At 43.3% G+C, this 20,002-nt stretch overlaps 1 protein-coding gene and 1 long non-coding RNA gene across 2 annotated transcripts; one reads left to right on the top strand and one right to left on the bottom strand.

Annotated features, from left to right (window-relative positions):
- Positions 1 to 1,421: 1,421 nt before the first annotated feature.
- Positions 1,422 to 19,583, bottom strand: rasl10a (RAS-like, family 10, member A). Its single transcript, XM_086314349.1, has 3 exons — positions 18,559 to 19,583; positions 7,844 to 7,968; positions 1,422 to 3,879 (listed from the first exon to the last, which is right to left on the bottom strand). Exons 1-3 carry the CDS (start codon positions 18,772 to 18,774, stop codon positions 3,609 to 3,611), a joined length of 612 nt encoding a protein of 203 aa, XP_086170475.1. The 5' UTR covers positions 18,775 to 19,583; the 3' UTR covers positions 1,422 to 3,608.
- On the top strand, positions 2,779 to 13,085 carry LOC147317425 (uncharacterized). Its single transcript, XR_015131840.1, has 3 exons — positions 2,779 to 3,902; positions 6,181 to 6,312; positions 12,784 to 13,085. It is a non-coding gene; the product is annotated as an uncharacterized LOC147317425 (long non-coding RNA).
- Positions 19,584 to 20,002: the final 419 nt, after the last annotated feature.

Raw genomic sequence — 20,002 nt, 5'->3', positions numbered from 1 at the left:
AATCCAGTAACTGGAAGTGTGTTTGATGCTTCTGATGTGGTTCCTGATAACATCGCTTTACCACAAGATGGCAATGTTGTAGAATTGATCCTAATGTGGTGAAGCCATGAAAAACACAAGGAGAAAAAAAAGGGGGACTATGCGCTTACCTGCTGCTCTCTGGCAGGTAGCTCCATGCCCTCCTGGGTTTTAATTGCACCTTAGAACACACATGCATCAACACTACAATGAGCGGGTGGAGGGAGGTTTGGAGTCTTCTCTCACCCCCGTTCTCTGCGGCCTGCTGGAGCGGGGGGGCTAGGAGGAGTTGGCCGTCCAGCTGCGGTCTGGAGTGTGGGGCCTCCCTGCTGCTGCGGAGTCGGGGCGGTCTGCCTCTCCCCACCGCAGGGAAAAGGGTAACACCACCTGGGTCTGGGTGCAGTTCCCCCCTCCAGGGGCAAGGGTACCTAGACCCGGTTCGTAGAGTACGCTTGGGGAGTGTGATCGTGTGTACAGCGTCTCTTTATGTCTGTCTCCACGTTGGTTGAGTGTGGAGTAAGTGCATATGAGAGCATGAGGGTGGGGATGGATGTTTGTGTCTGTGTGCCTGTATGTCTGTGTCTATATGTCAGGTTGGGTATCAGACGCCACCTCTCTGGGGACATCTCAGGCCCTCCAAGGTTTGGAGGCCTATCTCCACCCGCCACTTCCCCTGCCAGTGGCGGACTCCCTCAGGTGTCGGTGCGTTGGTGGTTCTTTGTGTCTGGGGGTGGGCGTCCGGGTACACACCGGCTCACTCCTTGGCGGCCGCTTATCGGGGCCTGGAGCCTGGGGCTCGCTCGGGCCACTTCGGAGGTGGGGTGCCCCCGGCCTCTCGGCCTGGGGCTCGGTCACTCAGGCACGGCTGGCTGCCGGCGGAGCTCACGGGCGCGTCACTGCAACTCCCCCTGGCTTCTGCTCCGCGGCTGCTGAGTGAACCCTCATCTGGGACTCTCCTCAGCTCTTACTGGAACAGTGGCGCGGCTGCCCCTCTGTTGGTCTTCCTTGGTCTCTTGTGTTCTGGGGGCCTCTGGATGTCTGGATTTTTGATCTCCTCCATACCTGCTTCATACCTTGGAGGACGGGGCTGTGGCCCCCCACACTCTCTAGCAGATCGTTACATGGAGAAACCTTTGGAATACAAGCATGCTGATCCACACAGGTATGCACACAGGTGTACACACGGGTATTCACAGACGCGGACTACAGCTTTCTTGGCTGCTGCCTCAAAGCACATTGTGCGCTGTCTATCTTGCGTGCTGCACAATATCGTTTATTATTTAGTATCTACTGATATCTACTGCTAGCTAGTTTATTGTGATGGTGCCGTTTTTTTTTATTATGTTGCTCTTTGTTGTTTGCTTTCTCTTCTGTTTTTTTTCTCCATACAGGTGACCCAGGTGTTTTGTTTTTTTTGTTTGTTTTTCTTTCTTTCTTCTCCCCCTTCTCACCGTCTCTTCTCCCCTTTGGTTTTCTTTCTCTCCCTCTCTTTCTTTCATTCTTTCTCCCTGTCCTATCCCCCAGTCATGTCTGTCCCGTTTGTAGCAACTGAAAATAAAATAAATTCATAATTATAATAAAGGTCAATCAAATGGACCAATATGGCAAGGCCATGATGATCCACTTGGTAAAATAAATCCGCTTGGCATCTTTCTTGGCCTCAAGACAACAATTCTGATGGCTAAAGTTCCAAACGGGACACAAAAGGAAAAAAAAAAAAAAAAGGAGAAAAAAAAGGGACCAGAGCAAGGTTGTTGTTCTCAAATGCTTTTAATAATCATGTGTCAGAAAGAACAAACAAAACAAAAAGCAACCAAAAGCCAAACAAAATTACTTACAGTACTGACACTGTAAAAATAACACAACATAAGTGATGTATGTGATAAAAAACAGTAGCCCTTTTTATTTGAAAATGCACACAAACGAAATGATGAGAACTCATGCTACACGCAGTTGCTTTCTAGTTTATCTCTGCTACATATTTCTCTTTTTTTTCCAACTAGAAAAACAAACAAACAAACAAAAAATCTAACACAAACATTTGGCCCGACTGAAGGGTTCAACAATACACCTTGGTAGAGTATCGTGAGCTTGTGCTCTCACATGCCGGTGAAAAACGACCACATTCACTCCACTCAGTTGCTCATTACAGCGTCAAAAAACCATGTATTACAAAAATTAAACACAGTATCACATTTTCACATCAGTGCAATTAAACCCTGAACCGTTGCCTCTACCAACAAAAGCATGCAACTCAATTAGTCTATGAATCAGTCGTGTATATACAATAGATCTGCTTGCTTTCAGTGCTGGCATATTCACATACCTCGGCCTAATGAAATGAAAAGAGTTGCTGTTAATTTCACGATATGACCAATTAGATAGTATTCACATATTGATATGGAAGCCACCGAGTTCTGCGTGTGTATTTCTGCTGGAGCGCAAGTGGATTACATTGACTGTGTGTAGCGAGGCATTTTTAATATAATAATGTGGCACATATAGTCAGTCTGGACATCCCCGTGTGTGTTTATTGCTCCTTTCTAATCCAGTGCTTCAACATCTGTCTGTTATCTTGCCGCGTCTGTCCTTTGCTTGCCTGAATGTCAACTATAAACCTGCCTCTCCCTCTCTCCATCTCTTTCTCTCTCTCTCTCTCACACACACACACACACACACACACACACACACACACACACACATACACACACACACACACACACACGCACTCCACACACAGGTTCTTGTTTCAGGCTCCGGAGCCTCCTGCTGGTTCCCCGTTCCCTGGATTTAATGTATTCATCAGAAACAGACACTGGGTGAGGGGAGGGAGCAGATTAAAGTCCTACAGTACATGATAAGGGACTGCAGCATTTTCTGCTGCAAGACAACCTTAAAACAGCCTTTCTGTGAACAAGCAGCTTTTACTGTCGGCCAAGATTCTAATAGAGGATGGGGCAGAGAACAAAAATGCATGGCTACTTCTCAGAATCTAAAATTAAACACCACCTAACCATATCTATCTATGTACTTTTTGAGATAACTGGCGCAGAAAATGAGCGCTCTCACTTTTTATCGTTTCCATCTTTTTGCCTGTCGGTCTCATGCACAAATCCCAATAAATCCAGTGATGTTAGATGTGAGCTTCTGCTTTTGACCTTACAGAGTGTGGCAAATTCAAAAGGAAGACTGGATGATATTGCTGCCTGTCCGCTTTGACTCTCACAAACACAGCTTCTGCCCTGTCAGGCCCAGCGACAGACCTTTCCTATTGGGAAGCGCAGCCTGAAATGTTGACCTGTGATGTGAGAAACATATCTGTGCTATGCTTTTTGTATTGTTTGTCACCTGCTTTCTTTTTCCCATTTCCTTCCTTGTTTCTACACAGTTGACTAGGAAGTGGTTGGATGACCATGTGTGTAATTTGAGTGTCTTTTACAGCGCACGAATCTAATAAACCTCATTAAGAAAAATCAGCTCAGTAAAGCAGGAGGCCACGGGGTTATTTTTCCCAGCCATTTTGATAGAAAGTCCTTCTCTCTGCTGCCGCTCCACTCCTGAGTTGGCAGGGGTGGAGGGAGCTCTGAGGGTCACATGATGGTGCAGCGATTCCTCTGTAGCGCCCCCTGCAAACGAATGGAGGTGTGGTTCTGGCGCATCCCCCGTGCCACAGCAATCCCCAGCAGCTCCTTGAAGAGCAGGACTACGTGCCAGTTAAACTTGGCAGAGCACTCCACATAACCGCACTTCCATGTCTTCTTCACCAGAACCGACACGGCCCTGCGAGGCATGAAGCGCTGACGCTGCAGATCTCTCTTGTTACCCACCACCAGGATTGGCACCTCGCTGCTGCTACCTTCCCTGCAGGAGTATGAGAAAAGAAGGTTGTGTTATTTATTTTTATTTTTTTAAACCCAGCAAAGCCATCGTGTTGGTGTTTGTCACAGCTGTTGTCTCTGCATAGTTTTCCCTTCCTTCTGAGGTGTGTGGGGGTGGACTGGAGGATTAAAACTCACAGGCTCAAGGGGCCTCCCACCGCATGCTGCAGTGAGGGCTTTACAGCATTATTGAGTGGGAAAATGTACGGCAAGCCGGAGGGATGTGTTATAAAATTCTAACTCAGAAGCAAAATCAGAATACTTTATTAATCCCAATGGAATTTATGTGGTCACAGTTGCGCGAAGGCAGTAACGAACAAGTTAAAGTACCAATAATAAATAATAAAATATATTACAAAACTACTCTAATATATAAATACCCCCAATATGTTACACTAACAACCTAGGCGCCCCTCTCGTCATACTGACAGTTTTCTTCTCTGTAGAGGACGTGCAGATTATTAAAAGTAAGACCTGCAAATATAAAGATTAGTCCTGCAGCACTAATGAAAAACATACAGCACCTCTTCAAGTCGACCACAATTAACCGTGATTAGTGATGGTTTAGAAGTGTTTAAATGAAAAGAAGTTTAGTGCAGCAGTGTGGGAAATTAAGCTGCAGGAGTTTAGAGTAAAATGAAGTGTTGATGATAACAATAATATTCATTTTGCTGCTTATTTAGGAGGCAAGGTCATTGGGTTAATGATTTGTAATAATAATTTTAAAAAGCCTTAGAATATAAACTATTTAGGAAAAGCTGTAACAACCGATGTTGAACTCAGAACATCTAGAAAAGACAAGTGTATAAACTGTTTAAACAGTTTATACACAACTTAGCTCTTTCTCTCAGAACGAATGATGGCTTCTTTTGTATGACAAAGACTTTTGCATACTTTTGCATATTTGCACGTCTGCCTCGACAGATGGATAAAATGGCTCGCCGAAGAGAAGGCGATGCAGCCTGAGAGAGATGAGCGGTGCAATTTTCAAGCCCCGAGGCGAAGTTCTCAAAACTTGGGAGCTGAACAACCACACGGCAGCAATCATCTCACTTTTCTCCTTTTCACAGGTTGTGCTCACATAACAGCCTTAAAAATATCTCCTTGCATATCTGCTCGGGCTTGACTACTTGTGCACAATGAGGTGTACTGAATGTGGGAGGCGGTGTGCGTGCATCCCTTCATGAGAAGGGGGGGGGGGGGGCGCGGGGGGGGGGGGGGTAGGAATGATGGAAGGACAACACTGTCACAAGCCTCACTGAACTGAAGGTAGGCTCCTCGCTAGTGGGAACCAGAATAATAAAAGATTTCTGAGGAACATTTCAACAATAGACTTTTTTTTTTCGACAGCTGACACACAGAGTAAAAAAAACTCCTCCAAAACTCGATTATTAATGATTCCTCTTACAGTATCTGCCCCCTTCTCCTCCCCTTCCTTTCCTTTCCTTCTCCAGTCTGATGTTAGACTCTCCATGATTGCACATTTTCCCCCTATTGCCTATTCCTCTCACATTCACCATTTCTTCCATAGTTGCTGGGGATAATAGGTTTCTGTCTTAGATCATAAACATTCGTGGTTACACGTTCAGAGCTGCAAGAAAGTGGGCATCAACTGTGGAGAGGCAGTTTGGTGTTGTACAACATGGCAAACAAATGAAGCCACCCAATGCACCTTTCTATATGTAAATATATGCATGCAGCTGACGACTGGAGAGCGAGGGATTTCTGGCCCCATATGCAGCAGGGGTGCAAAGCAAATCCAGGAAGCATTTACTGTATGTTATCTGTGGGCCTTCTGTACACTAAATGTACGACTGTCCCAAGAATAGCCTTTAAATTACTAGTGTGGGTTTAGGCATCACACAAGAATCAAATGTCATCAGACAGTGAACTGTCATCACGACGAGCGCGCACGCTAAATTGAAAGATACCACCACAAGAAGCCTAAAAATCACTGTCACCATCATGTAATTGTACAGCTTTGTGACAGGCTGTGAAATTGTGTGCTGTCTTCAGACGGGTGACGGGATGATTTCATTACAAATCATCAGTGAAGGATAACAAGCTGTGTGTCAGCGGTTTAACAAAAAAAAGCAGGATTGTTGTATTACATTTAGTTAAAAATGAAATGCAAATCATTCAAACTTATATTCAAATGAAAACAGCACAAAAACAACACATGAATTGTTGAAATAATTTTTTTTATTGAATTTGATTTCAGCAACATATTTTTTAAAAGGTTGAGACATGTTTAATACTTTGTTGCCTCTATCTTTCTATGCAGCCATGTTGCCGTAATACAAGTGGAATTTGGTTTCGCACTCTTTAAGAAATAAACAAGGCCTTTCCTGAGAAACACCCCCTCTGGATGGCAGCACACGTTGCTCCAAAACGTGCATACGGAGCCTTCAAAGGTGTAAGTTACTTATGGCATGTGCACTAATGATCTTCTATACGATTACAGTATGGATGTTGGCTTTTTAAGCTGTGCACTGATAACAATCTGAATAGTCCAATCCTATGCATGACTCGACTACACTAGAATTTCTGTGAAAAACTAAACATCATTACTGCTTCCACTGGAAATAAGATGGTAAGAAACAGCCAGGTGCTGCTAGTCAAATGTAGCTGTTTGTTAAGACAATGTCACAGTCTTTCCAGGAGTGTATGTCCGAACTATTTCACTCCAAGGTCAGACTGTGCAATGCTCAGGGAAACCTTGACAAATTCTAGTTAGTACAACCGTCAAGTGTCACCTTGGGCTTGTTTTACCTTGCAATCAATGACTCAGTATTCAGTAGAAAAGTATTCTAGATGCCGTCTTCCAACAGCTAATTGGGAATTGGGCCATGCAACAGGACAACGATCCCAAGCAAAGCAGCAAATTTACAACAGAATGTCTGAAAAAGAACAGAAACAAAGTTCTGCAATGTTCCAGGCAAAGCGTAGACCTCAACCTGCTTGAACTGCTGTGGTGGACTCTTGACAGAGCTAATGCTAACAAACCTCAATGAACTGAAGCAAAGTTGTAAAGAAGAGTGGAGCTAAAGTAAAAAAAAAAGTCAAAGTGAGAGCCTGCTGGGCTCTGTATAAAAATCCCACAGAAAACTATTACTTTACGTTATTGCTGCTAAAGGTGGCTCTACAAGCTAAAACTTTCTTTTCCACATTTTCACATGCTGGGCCTTTATTTTTTGGTATTTTGTACTTTGATGATAAAATCCCCCAAACGTGTTGTAATTTTTATGTTCTAAACATTATTCTTATGCATTTATTTGTTTTAAAAAAAAGGGTGGTAAACCCACCGTCCTCTTAATTCTCAGTTCTGAAAGGCTCAGCCTCTGTGGGATGCTCTTTTATGTTACTGACCTGTTGCTAATTAACCTAATTAGCTCTGAGATATTCCAACAGCTTTTTTTTTTCAGCATTACGTAATATTTCTGGTCTTTTGTTGTCCCTGTCCTAGATTTTTTTTTTTTTTAAATTAGAAAACAGTAATGCCTGTGAGTCTTGACAGCGTCATTGTGGTTCAGTTTTCAATTAAATATAGGGTTTAAAGCACGGGTGTCAAACACAAGGCCCAGGACGAAGAATTTCCAATGGAAAAAAATACCCCCCTCCTCCCCCCCAATAGATAAATGCTTAATTTACAGGAAAATCTCTGTTTTGTAAATTAACAAAAGCTTAATATTTTAAAATAACACAAAACTTTAATATTTTAAAATAAAAAAAATCGAAGGAGTGTCTGGTAAATTAACTACCACTAAACATTTTTCTGTAATTTCATATATTTATCATGTAGTTTCACTGGTCTGGCCCACTTAAGATCAAAGCAGGCTGTATGTATGTGATGCATGATGTCCAATGAGTTTGACAGTCCTGGTTTGAAGCTTTTGGACGGTATGTTGAACATCTGCGTTGTCAGCAGAGAGTGTTTGTGACCATACCTGTTCTCTACTATCTGCTGTCGGATCATTTTGACGTATTCAAAGCTCTCCACGCAGCAGATGTCATACACCAGGATGTATGCGTTGGCATTACGAACACCTCTGCAGCGCAAATCCAGCCATTCCTGAAAGGACAGATATGTAGAGAAACACATAAATATGCAAACATATGAGTACGTCCAAGACCCGTTTTAGTCAAGCTTAAGAACTGACATGGTCTCTTGGGTATGCTGACGTATTAGATGGAAGACTTTGCAGATGTGTAAGGTTCCCAGGTAGTGTGTCCTAATGGCTTTGTCAAAGTCTGACATTTCCTCAAATGCCACAATGAGGTTATTTGTGGTTCTGAGTGAAATGGCTCATCGGCTCATGAATACGTTCTTGTGAAATTGGGTGCGGACATTAATTTCCCCTTCAGGACAAACTGATGACTTTGCCACCAGCGTCATCATCAAAGAGAAATTTCAATCCAATACTTTGATTCATGACAGATTAAAAGACTAACGATAATCCCATCAGCCTCGGTTAATTTTTTTCCCCTCTTTATGTAACAGAACTTTGCTCTGTCACAGTTTGCTTCCCTTTGCAGTTACAAAGTGCAGTGTATGAATTCCTCGAGTAGACATGGTTCTGGGAATCTTACAGCTTTGAACAAAGTCATAAAACACGATGACCCCGCAGTAAAACACTGCACGCTGTTCAAGGACAAAGACGGAGGCTGGGGGAAAGAAAACGCACAACCTTCTGTCAGGAGAGGAAAAAAGGGAACGCGGTGCTCTGATGTGGCAAAAAAGCAACATTTTGTTCATGCTAATGGTTTTCAAAGCATAATTCAAAATGTAATCAAAGCACACAGTGCACGTGGGTCTATTTGCACCTTACTGAGGGCCATTCGTTTTAATAGAAACGTGAGGAACCATCCTTCTATCCAAATGTGTATCACTGGGCTCACCACTGCCGACCTGCTGCCTGTAACAGCATGAAATTAATGTATAAACATTTGATCTGATAAAAGAGGGAGAGGCAAATAGAGGAAGTTCAGGGGCTGGGGGAAAAAGATATACTGAGGGAAGGAAATGAGAACACAAACACAGGCCTGGGAGAATGTTGAAAAGATGAAAAAGGCAACAGCGGATCAAGGGATGAGCAGACATAACCTCTGGTGTTCCCACACACTGCTAATGAAGGGCCAAGACTCTGTGAGACCGCCTCAGTTCAGTTCAGTGAAACATAATTCAATCCAATTTAATATAATTTAACAGACAAACATTGGAAATTAACTTTGCAATAAACAGGGTTGTTCTTATTAGATGCAGACTGCTGTAATGCACAAACGGCATTGCACTTTAGACAACGGTGTGATGAGGATCTTTCAAATGTAGTCTAACATCTGGGGAAATACAGTTTAGTAGCTGGGGATGAGAATGACTAATAATGACTATGAAGCTGGAACTAGAAACTGCTTAGTTTGGCTTAACATGAATGCTGGAAGCGTGGAAAGCTGGGCTCTGTATAAAAACCCAAATCTGTTTTCTGCCACATTTGGAGCTCACCGGTCAACACATTACATTCAGGTTTATTATATTCCTTTAAATGAAATGAAAAGCGGCACAGGTTGTGATCTTAAAAGGGGCTTGTGTGGCCCAAGACCTCTTTTCTTGTGATCACTTTGAAGTTTCTGGTGTTGTGCCAAAAGATGGTCACCCACATTTAAGCTGTTGTAAATGACTTGTCGGCCTATAATCTGTGAAGCACATGTCAAACCAATGTCATCAAATCATTCTGAGCCACAAATAACCTTCCTGTCACAAGGTAGAAAGTGAGTTTTATATATCCTTTATTTATCCAGCTAAAAAGTGTCATTGATGTTAAAAATATATAACTTTTAAAGAGTGATATGAAGTTGGTAAAATAATGTCATAAAGATAATTTTATATATAATCCTTTAATAAATTCTGTTGACTAAAGTCTATTTACCAATATAAGCAAAGATATACAAACATCAGAAATCAGTTTTGGCACATTCACCAGCAAAGATTTTCAGGAAGTTGGACTTGTCTCATGCTTGGAAAGTACCGGCATATTTCCCAAAGCTCAAAAGTGTCATCAGGTAGTGCAATGATATCAGCTTCCGGCTATTTGGATTATTGGTGTCATCTTTGAACAACAACTGAATTTTAAAACTCTAAGCTCATCCAACCTTGTTTCCTTCACCTCAGAAATGTGGCAAAAGTCAAACCTTTACGGATGATCTGATATCGTCGTGTTGGTGTCGTTGCAAGTGACCAATCACATTGTTGTGACGTTATTCTTTGGCGCGCCAAGCCATTCGTGCATTTATGAAATTCCAATGTTGCAAGGACAATATCAATTCTGCTTAGCGTTTATTAAAGGGTTAGGGTCAGGGTCTGGGTCCGTTGATCGGCGGACAGAGGCGGTTTCTCGCAGCTTAAGTACAGTTTTTTGTTTTACGGCGTTTTTTCCTGAAGTCGCAAAGGTATGACGCCACAACATTCTGATTGGTCACTTGCAATGTTGATCCTGGAGCAACATTTACTATGTTGATCTGGGAACAACACCAACACGACGATATCAGATCGTGCAACCTTTACTGTCATTCAGTCCTCTGGATCTTTTACTACACAGTTTACTTTTCTAACCCACTTTTCACTCTTCACTGCATCTGACCTGCTCTGACCTCTGGCATCGACAAGAGATTTTCACCCAGAGACCTGCAGCTTATTGGGTAGTTTCTCTTTTTTGACCATTCTCTGTAAACCCCAGAGATCCCAGTAGATCAGCATTTTCTGAGATACTCAGACTACCCTGACAGCAACAACCATGCCACATTCAAAGTCACTTCAATCACCTTTCTTCCCCATCCGACGCTCGGTTTGAACATGTTTTCATGCATAGACACACTTCCATGTGATTGGCCAATAGAGATTTGAGAGCGCTTGAAAAGGTATACCTAATGAAATGGCCAGTGAGTTTATATTATGTTGTTAAGATCACTGATTTAACCTTGGAACATTTCCACAGACTCAGTGTAGATTTACTTCACACAGTGGCTGCTGTTCGATTTGCTCCTCCTGAGCTCTTTTTTAAAACAGTTTTTTTAAATCCCTGTGAACACATTTTTAAAAGAATTTACATACAAATCAATTTCCCCATGTGATCACTGCCTCTCCTGAAGCTGTTTATTATGTTATGCTTCAATGATTTTCAGTGAAATTCCGTTCTGATGTATTTGATGCTTTTTGACTGACGCACCTGAACCTCGGGGCTCTGATGATGTTGTGCCCATATTGCTTTGAAAGCTCACATATCAAAGTGCTGATTGTCAGGCCCCATTTTAATTTGCATGCTTATAATTAGCATGCAATCTAATGTGACCCCGTAGTGGAGCAGTGCAATGTTGATGGATTTGCTACAGCATTTTGTACAGCGTTAAGTCATTTGTTCCATGTGGTGTTTACTCTACACTTTTTCCAGCACTTACACAGCTTGTGTAACCTAAAATAGAAACGTGAATAGAAAAAAAATTAATTACACTGCTGTCAAGGTTTGGGGGGGGATTTGCATCCAAATTAAACATGCTGTACAGCTAATCTGTACAATGAAGATGAACTGATAATTTGTGACAGGTGAGGCTGAGGGAACAGGCGAGGATCAGCCTAACTTGTAATGATAAAACGCAGTGAGGGACGCTTTGCCTCTATTCATTTTGGAGGGGGTGTTTGTGTCAAGGAGCAGAAACAGCCTCACAGATCAGCAGGAAGATAATGAAGCCAATCAGGCGCAGAGATGGCAATAAGATCACTGCCATCAAAAGTAAAAAGCGTAAGTGGGACGATGTGTTGTGAAAACTGGTGTAAAGTGCAGTTTTCTCTGGTCTTTCACAGTGTTTTCAGCAAGAGTGGTTTTTTTTTCTTTATGATTTCTAATTTCTTCCATCAATTCATTTTCTTACTGGAGTCTATCCTAAAGTGTCCAGTACAGCTCCAGTGCAAGATTTGTTGTGTTTCCCGAACAAACCAGAGATGTTCGCTGTCATCACAGCTCATGATAACTGAGGCAGCTGACGACGCAAGGCGAGCACGGTGGCTTGTGGTTGCAGCCTCACATCCCGCGGGGCTAAAAATAGCAGCTTGTGTTTTCATCTCGTATCTCTTTGTCGTCCAAGTCCTGTTTTTAAATGTGGAGGAGGAGCCGGCACAGAAGCAGCAATACTACTTCTCCAAACCCCAAACACGAGGCCCAGGCCAAAACAGAGCAGTAAAGAAAAGGCAGCGCACTGATACGCGGTAACCAAATGAATGCAAACGGCATGTGTGGGCATGTTTATTTGTGTGTGCTCGCCGGGATGTGAGAATGTGCTTGCGGGAGCGTGACTGTGAAGTGTGGTGCCACTGTCTGTGTCCTCCAGTCGGTCGCCTTACCACAGCGTGGAAAAAGAGCAGCTCGTCCTTTGCTCCTCAAGACCCAAACAGAGCGTGTTTCCCTGACAACTGCAGGGCCGTGGTCAGTTTTCAGCAGGCTATGGCAAAGCCGCCATGACTCCGATATTAGTGGAGGCAGCTTGAACGTAATGAGTGGTTGCGATGGATCAATACTCCATCCAGTGCAGGAGGGCGGCCGGTGTAACCTGGCTGGGGCCAATGCTGAGCTATTACAGATATGTCAAACACAGGTCACGCTGGTTGAGTTGGAATTAAAATCCATTACATCCCTTAGGGATGGAAGTCCCCTTTTCAAAGTAATGACCTGGACCAGCAAAACCATTTATTGCCCTTTGTTGTAAGTCTCCAGTGTTCAGGTGACAAGGAGACTCTGGCTGATGCTGGCGAGGGGTCAAAAATGGATATTCTCAAGAATTAGACTGGATTGGGAAACTGAGAGATATGTAACGTTGCTCTATGTCTTTCTTGTCCTTACAGATATCCTTGCAGATATCCTTGCATGCTGCCAGAGAGTTAGATGAGAAGATTGCCTACTTTGTTAAATACTAATAAGATAAAGCCAGGAGCTGGAAGCTTAACATCAAGACCAATTGCTGGGTCTGACCCGAGGCACAACCTCCATGGCTGAAAAATGAAACCAGTTGAAGTGCACCTTGAAGTGCAGTTACTCGAAGGCCCACTGAGGCGGCCTCGAGAAGCAAGTTAATCTGCTTAGACTCACAATTTAAAGGCCTAACTGTACAATGGAAATATGAATACAATTTTAAATAAAATGGTTTACAGTCTCAGTAGCTGATGTTTCACATCCTTTGGGGTGACTGTGTCTCAGGAGGTGGAGCAGGTTATCTACTAATCAAGAGGTCAGTGGTTGGATTTCCTCACGCATCGGAGAGCAACTCAGCTCCAGCTACTTGCCCAATGATTCTTAGGCATGCAGCCAGGTATGGAGTCACCAACCTTTCCAAATCTTCCAGAGCTACAAACACCACCACCCCTAGTGTGAATGTTTAACTAGCTCTCATTGCACTTGCATGAATGAGGCTTGTAGTAAGAAAGCGCTTTGAGCGAAAAAGTGCTACATTAGTACAGGTTCATAATAAGTGCACCAGAGGTGATTTTTAATATAACTCACCAACTGTGTTGTTATTACCACTTGAACTTTGCATTTTTAAGGGAATAGTTGAATGAGAGGGGGAAACGCCAACTGGTTGTTAGCTAGCTGTCTAGCATGCTAGGCTACTTCTAATTCAAATCACTGATCTAGAACAAATAACATGGCTTGCGAGTACTTAACAATTAATTAAATCTAACTGTACTAAGAGCCCATTCAAGGAATCTTTGCTTCAGCTTTGTTGAGTGAAATGTCAGAATTTTATTCAGATTTGACTTGGCAGTAATTAGCACTGAGGATGAGGGTGTGTTTTGCTGATCACGCTTGTTTGAGTCATCTCTACAAGGCTTGTCTGGTCCATATTTTGTTGGGCACAGTTTTACACTACTGTACACAACCATAATGGATTTAATTTTATTCTTATATAAGTGCAAATACAAGGGTTGCCAGCTTGTTTAATTCTTTGCAGCCTGAAGTCTGGAACCCATAGACATCAGGTAATGCTGTCTTTCTTTGCTTGAGATGCAGGGCCTTTTTTACAGCTGCCTTTGGCTGCTGCTTGTGTGTGAGTATCTCTGCTCTGAGTTTTGTATTTAATACCTGAAAAGCTGCACTATTGAGATCAGGCGAAGACTTGCCATTCAAGGATATCTCATTTCTTTGCTTTGACAAACTCTCGGTTGCTTTTACAGTTTGCTTTGGGTCATTTTCCGTTTGTGCTGTGAAACTCTGCCCGATGGGTTTTGTAGCATCTGTCTGAATCTGAGCAGAGAGTGTAGCCCCGTACACTTCACAGTCAATCCTGCAGCTTCACTCAGCAATCACATCACCAACAAAGTGTCCTGGTTCCCCTGCCAGGCATATGTTTCTACGTGGTATTCTTTGGATCATGACCTTTTCTCTAATGCTCAATACTTTTGTCTTCTATTAGTAAGTAAAGTTACATTTTATTTATATAGCACCTTTTCAGATTAAATCACAAAGTGCTTCACAGAGGCTCAAAAATACATCATCCAATGTCAACCAAAACCAATTTTAAAAAGATAAGTCTTTAACTGCTTCTTAAAAGAAATGACTGAGTCCACAGATCTCAAACTCAATGGCAGAGAGTTCCAGAGTCTGGGATCACAGATACAAACGCTCTGTCACCTTTAGTTTTTAACCTTGTATGCCGGACAGCCAGCAGGCCTTGGTCACAAGACCTCAAGACCTTTTTTCTTCTATTATGTTAGTACAGGTTAATCTTGGTTTCATCTTTTATCATCTAGATGTTTTCTGTCAAACTCTAATCCGGCCTTCCTGTTCCTCAGTGTAACTGTGTGAACCTTATTGTAAATTCTCTGTATTTCCATTCATGAAGGTGTTTCTTGATTGTAGTCCTCGATAACAATACTCCTACCTCCTTAAGAGTATCCTTAATTTTGTTAGGTGCTATAAAGTTGTTTCTTTAGCCATGGAAATAATTCTGCAATCATCCTCTGTGTTTTTTCTGAGCATTTATTCTTTTTTAACGGCATAAAAGATTGCTGATTTAACCGATCCTGGCGTTTTGCTCTCTCTCTGAGAGGATAATTTTGCTGTTTCAGTGACAATGTCTTTCACTTGCACCGACATCTATTTGAGACTCATATTTAAAATTTCGGTGAAAAGCTACGAAATACAAATTCAACACTTCAGATATTCTATCTGCTTCATTTATTATGAAATAACAAGTGAACGTGCCTCACCCAGCCATGAAACCGCTCGTCAATCAAATGTAGAACTAACTGTGAGCCACTGAAAATGAGGGACTGTGTATAAACCGTAACTGCTGAACTGTTAATGCAACATTTTTGTTAAACCCTTTGAATTAAGGCTAAAAGTCTGCACTTCTATCACCTCTGGATGTTTCATTTAAAATCAACTGTGAAGGTGTGCACAGGGAAAACTACAAAAACTGTGCCTTTGCAGATAGTATAATGATATTTGTGTATATATCAGCAAAAACAGATTAAATGCAATTCAAAATGAATGATCCACTATGATTATTATACATTTGTGCTCAGTTTCACTTCCAGATCCTGTCAGCACTTAACGCTTCACCGATATGTGCACTTCACAGACGCACACATCTTTCTTGCTGCATCTGCAAGCGTGAAATACGATAGTTTCCTCGCTGTTATATATGAAAGTATTGACAGAGATAGCTGAGAAAAATGCCCAAAGAGAGCAGGAGACGGAGCATTTTGTGTGGGAGGAAGTCATGGAGATACATTATGGCAAGAACAAAAAGGGAAAAGAAGAGAAAGTGAAAAGAAAAGAACAAGAAAAAATCATGCTGAATCTTCCGTCACGCTTAAATCCATCTGTCATCACATCGTATTGACACACCAGGACAGATGCTCTCTCAATGCAATACTCTCAGAAACAGACACACACGCCACAAAGCAAACAAATCATTACACCAACCCAGCTTCACGGGAAAAATGATACAAATCTTGCCTCTTTCCAGCATTAAAAAAAGATTTTTTAATGTCTCTGTATGTTGTTGAAATGAGGTCACAAGTCGCCTGCTAGAACGCCACTGCTGTTCTTATAAAATAATCTGAACTGATGAGAAATTGCCGGGCTACATCAGCGCGGAGGCGTACTGACTCACTCTATTCTGCAGCTTATTCATCACAAATTTTATAGGACAATATAAAACCTCATTTGGTCACCCCGGCTTCAACGGTGTCCATTAAACTTTCTAATTGACCAAAACAAATTCCCGCTCTCTCCCTCCCCTCTCTCCTTTCTTCCTCTCTTATTCCCCGACTGTATTCTAACAGTGAAGTGTGCTTTTATTTAATTTGCTGTCTTCAGCAAGTAAAATTCAATCAGGATTCTTTGTGCTGGCTCAACTCACCCCTCATTACATCCAACTGCCCCTGATCCCCGTTACATTTCTGTGGTCGCAGGGTTAAACGCAGATGAGGGCAGTGACTCGAAAATGCCCCGTGTCTCTCGCTGTGAATAGAGGATGAAGCACCAGAGGAAGCAAGAACGAGCGAGACAAAGCACAGCGGGCCTTCCAGGTGTTGTTCCTTAGCAAATGAGTAACCGTAAATCTGTCAGATGGAAATGTTGTGGCAACACTCAGCTAATGGATTTCTCTGCTGGTATACCTTCGACAAAGAGCCTGCACCACCACTCTGACATTAGCATGAAATGTTTAACCAAAGACAATCAAATGAGGAGGAAACCCCTCAAATGTGACTCAACCTTTGAGACACTTGAACTCATCAGATGCACCTCGTCCCCTGTTCCTGCAGCTGCTCCTGCTTATTGCTTAATGGGAGTTCAAAGCACTTTAGCTGGAAAAAAGGAAACTCAGTGCCTTCCCAGCAGGAATCTGTAGCGTAAGCAGTCTGCAGAACTCTTAACACCTTCCAATAAAATGTTAAATCTAGTAGGGAAGCTTTGTATAACTCCGACAAGATGATTGCTCTGCCCTGTCAGATGTTTTCTGTGTTAACGCCGCAGCTTTGTGAGCGCACAGAAAACCAGCACTTTGGGAGGTCTCTCTTTCTCGTTGTGCTTTTGTTGTCTCCTGCTTGGCTTGATCTCATTTTCTCAGTGGCACTTTCGCCGGCGGTAGATATCCGCAGCTGTTCTTGGGAGGCCTATCTGTGACACCGACAGGGAGGGAAGGAGAGAAACAGTCAGCAGCAGCAAATCAATGGCTTTGCTGTGGTGACCTTGGAGATTTCGGTCTTTCCAATGAGGTCACAGTGGACAAGAGTCAAACACGTGCCTCGCGTCAGCAGAGACTTGCAGTGGGATGCGCCGTTTCAAGCACCGCACACATGCATACGAAGAGAGGGACGCATTATATTCAGCAACTTAATGGGCTGGGAAAAATGACAAAGAGGACTTTAACAAGGGGATCATTTGTCTCGAGGGATAGAGTCACATTTTTAAGGCGATATTAAAGCAGTTCTCACATGCTCATGTGTAGATTGGAAGGATTTCAGCTGCTGTAACAGATCCTACTCTCCACATTTGGCCACTAAGAGGGAAGGGAAAGCGGAGAGCTGATGTCTTTCCAATAAAGAGAGGATTTAATGCGATTTCACTCTAAGTGTCAAGGGCCAAAATACGCACTTCTTATTCCATGTAAAAAAATAACTAAAACAATGCTTAATATGTCTGATTCACACAAGGTAAGCGGAATAATAACACAAAGAGGATTTAAAAGATTATCCCCTAGACTGATTCAGACAGTTGAAGAAGCAGGTGAAGCAGCTCTCCCACATCCTTGGTTCTGGTTTTTTGTTCTTATTTTTTACTGGCTGTGTTTTTGAAAACAGAGGTTCAGAAGTCTGTGGTGTTTTGAAGCCTCTGTGGGTCTCCTCCTTGGTTGTGACTGTTTAACAAAGGATCTGTAAGGCGGGAGGGTGAAAAAAGTTAGAGGATCTAATAATGCTTTCAGTATGGCCACGAGGACCGTTTCAAGCACCTCCAATTCTTGTCAAGAAATAAAGAAAGCCAAAAATCTGCTCCAAAAAAGTGACTGCAAAGCCGCAGCATTCACAGTGCTTTTTCATCTTGCTATGATCCTGCGACCAGATGTGCCTCCATCTAATGAGGGGTGGCATCTGACCTGTGGTCAGGAATAAAAGGGCAGTCTGCTCTATTTTTAAAAAGGGAGTTTTAACCAGGTGCTGTGGCCATGCCTGAAGCACAATGCTGCAGAATCAACACAAATATCAGCAGCAGCACTGCTGTTTCTTAGAAGTGTGTAGAAGACATGTTATGATTAACACATAACAATATGCAAGTTTGCATATTGCAAGTTTGCATATTGTCTTCATAAACGGGCTGAAAGACAGAGACAAAGAGAGTTTAAAAACGCCAAAGTGAAGCTCTTAGGCTTTAAGTCAGCCAGGTCTCCATAGCAACTAGTAGACTAGGGACATCTGATACTGAAAGAGAAATAAATAAAATGTTTGGTGTTTTTGCCTTTGAGGGATGTTAGCGGCTGTGAACAGGCGGGCACTTGTAAGATTAAGCAGTGATTAAATAAATGAGAAGCGGGTTCAATCAGAGAATGGACCCCCTCCTCTCTAAGCTTGTCTAAATCCTCCTCTGATAAAGTTCCCGAGACAGAGACGTGATACCTGACTGGAGCTTGATGGAAAAGAGGAGATCGGCGGGACGTCCAAAATCTTCAGCTCGTACATGTTCCCGTTCAGTATGACGGAGGGTCTGTACACATATCTGGTCCTGGTCGGCGTGTACACCTCCGAGAAGTCGTTATAGATGAACTGGCGGATTATAGAAGTTTTCCCCACTCCGGGAGCACCGATCACTGCGATACTCAACGTCTCCACCATTCCTGGAGCCCGAGTTCAGCACCATGGACAGCGGCGACAACAACGGCAGATGTGGTAGTCCAGAAACACAGCTGGCCGCCGCTTTTTAAAAAATAAATCTTTATTTTGTCTTTTTTCTTTTCTTTTTTTTTCTTGCTGTTTCTCTGGTGGAATTCAACCCACCCGCCGCCGCTGCCCCTTTAACCAGCACCCACTAAATCACCTTAACTGGCTTCAGCTGCGTTCAATAGAAGAGTCGGTGGGAGAATAGAGCACCCACCCGTCGAGCAGAGCGGGGAAACTTTTATCTCCAAGACACGCAGATAGTCAAAAATACAGCTCAGCCACCAATAGATGGGCTCTTCGCCGCCTCTGTGAGCCAACGCAAGGAGAGAAACTCTTGGTTTTCAGGGGACACCCCAGGCAACCTCGTCCCCGGAGAGGAAGCATAAAAGTCCGCCCTTGCCGCCTCCACATGGACATAATCCTGCCAAGGCTGGGCTCCGATGACCTTGTCCAAACGCACAGCTCTCAGTGTCTTCGTTGATTATCTCCTCCGCACCTCTCACTCATCCCCAGCGATGCACCACCGCGCTCCTCCATCACAATGAGGACGGGCGCGCAGCCGCTCGTCTCATAAGCTTTCCACGTGTTCCCGCATAATACGCGATCCCCATAATCTTCTGGTTTTCGATAACACAACGATCGATTTAAGACAGGAGAGGCAACTCGCACAGAAAACAGCGGCGCGTATTCTGTAAAGGCATCTGGAGTCTTAAGGAGCGCTGCGTGTCTGCCGTTGGAAAGACAGGAGCTCTCCACCTCCTCCCCTCTCTCCCCCCCTCATCATCATTTGCAATATCCACTGCCCCGCTCGTCCAATAGGATCACGTAGTGCACAAGGCGTGCGAAAGCTTTGAGCTCCCATACGCCGCAAACAAATAGCTGTGGAAGAGGCCACACACTATACATCATCTCCGCGCCAGGGTCACGGAGAGGCGGCGCAGGACTGAACATCATACCTGTGAGGTGACTTATGACCGGACAGGGTCCCGGGGCACGCGAGGGGGGGTGTGTTCGAATCAATCACGGCTGACAGCGGAGCACCACAGACAAAGCTGAGCAATAAACGCAATTCAGTTTATGGTTCCTCAGAATAACTGAGATGAGCTCCAGAGAAGTGTGAGACTGTTCTGTGAAAGGTTTGCATGCTTTATGTCTGTGAAGGTTCTCACTCATCCAGGTCATC

The sequence above is a fragment of the Aulonocara sp. 'chitande type north' Nkhata Bay genome, linkage group LG12 (assembly GCF_057382095.1).
Source record: "Aulonocara sp. 'chitande type north' Nkhata Bay isolate Kocher_YH1m ecotype deep benthic linkage group LG12, A_spYH_male_GT1.1, whole genome shotgun sequence".
NCBI classification, from domain to species: Eukaryota; Metazoa; Chordata; class Actinopteri; order Cichliformes; family Cichlidae; genus Aulonocara; species Aulonocara sp. 'chitande type north' Nkhata Bay.
Note: the sequence above shows the minus strand (reverse complement) of the source record. Positions and strands in the feature narration are given on the sequence as shown.

Coding starts and splice junctions, on each gene's coding strand:
- rasl10a (XM_086314349.1), bottom strand. CDS start 18,774: ATGGTGGAGACGTTGAGTATCGCAGTGATCGGTGCTCCCGGAGTGGGG. Junction 7,969..18,558: donor TTCCATCAAGCTCCAGTCAG/GTATCACGTCTC, acceptor CTGTCCTTTCAG/GAATGGCTGGATTTGCGCTG. Junction 3,880..7,843: donor CAGCAGATAGTAGAGAACAG/GTATGGTCACAA, acceptor ATACTCCTGCAG/GGAAGGTAGCAGCAGCGAGG.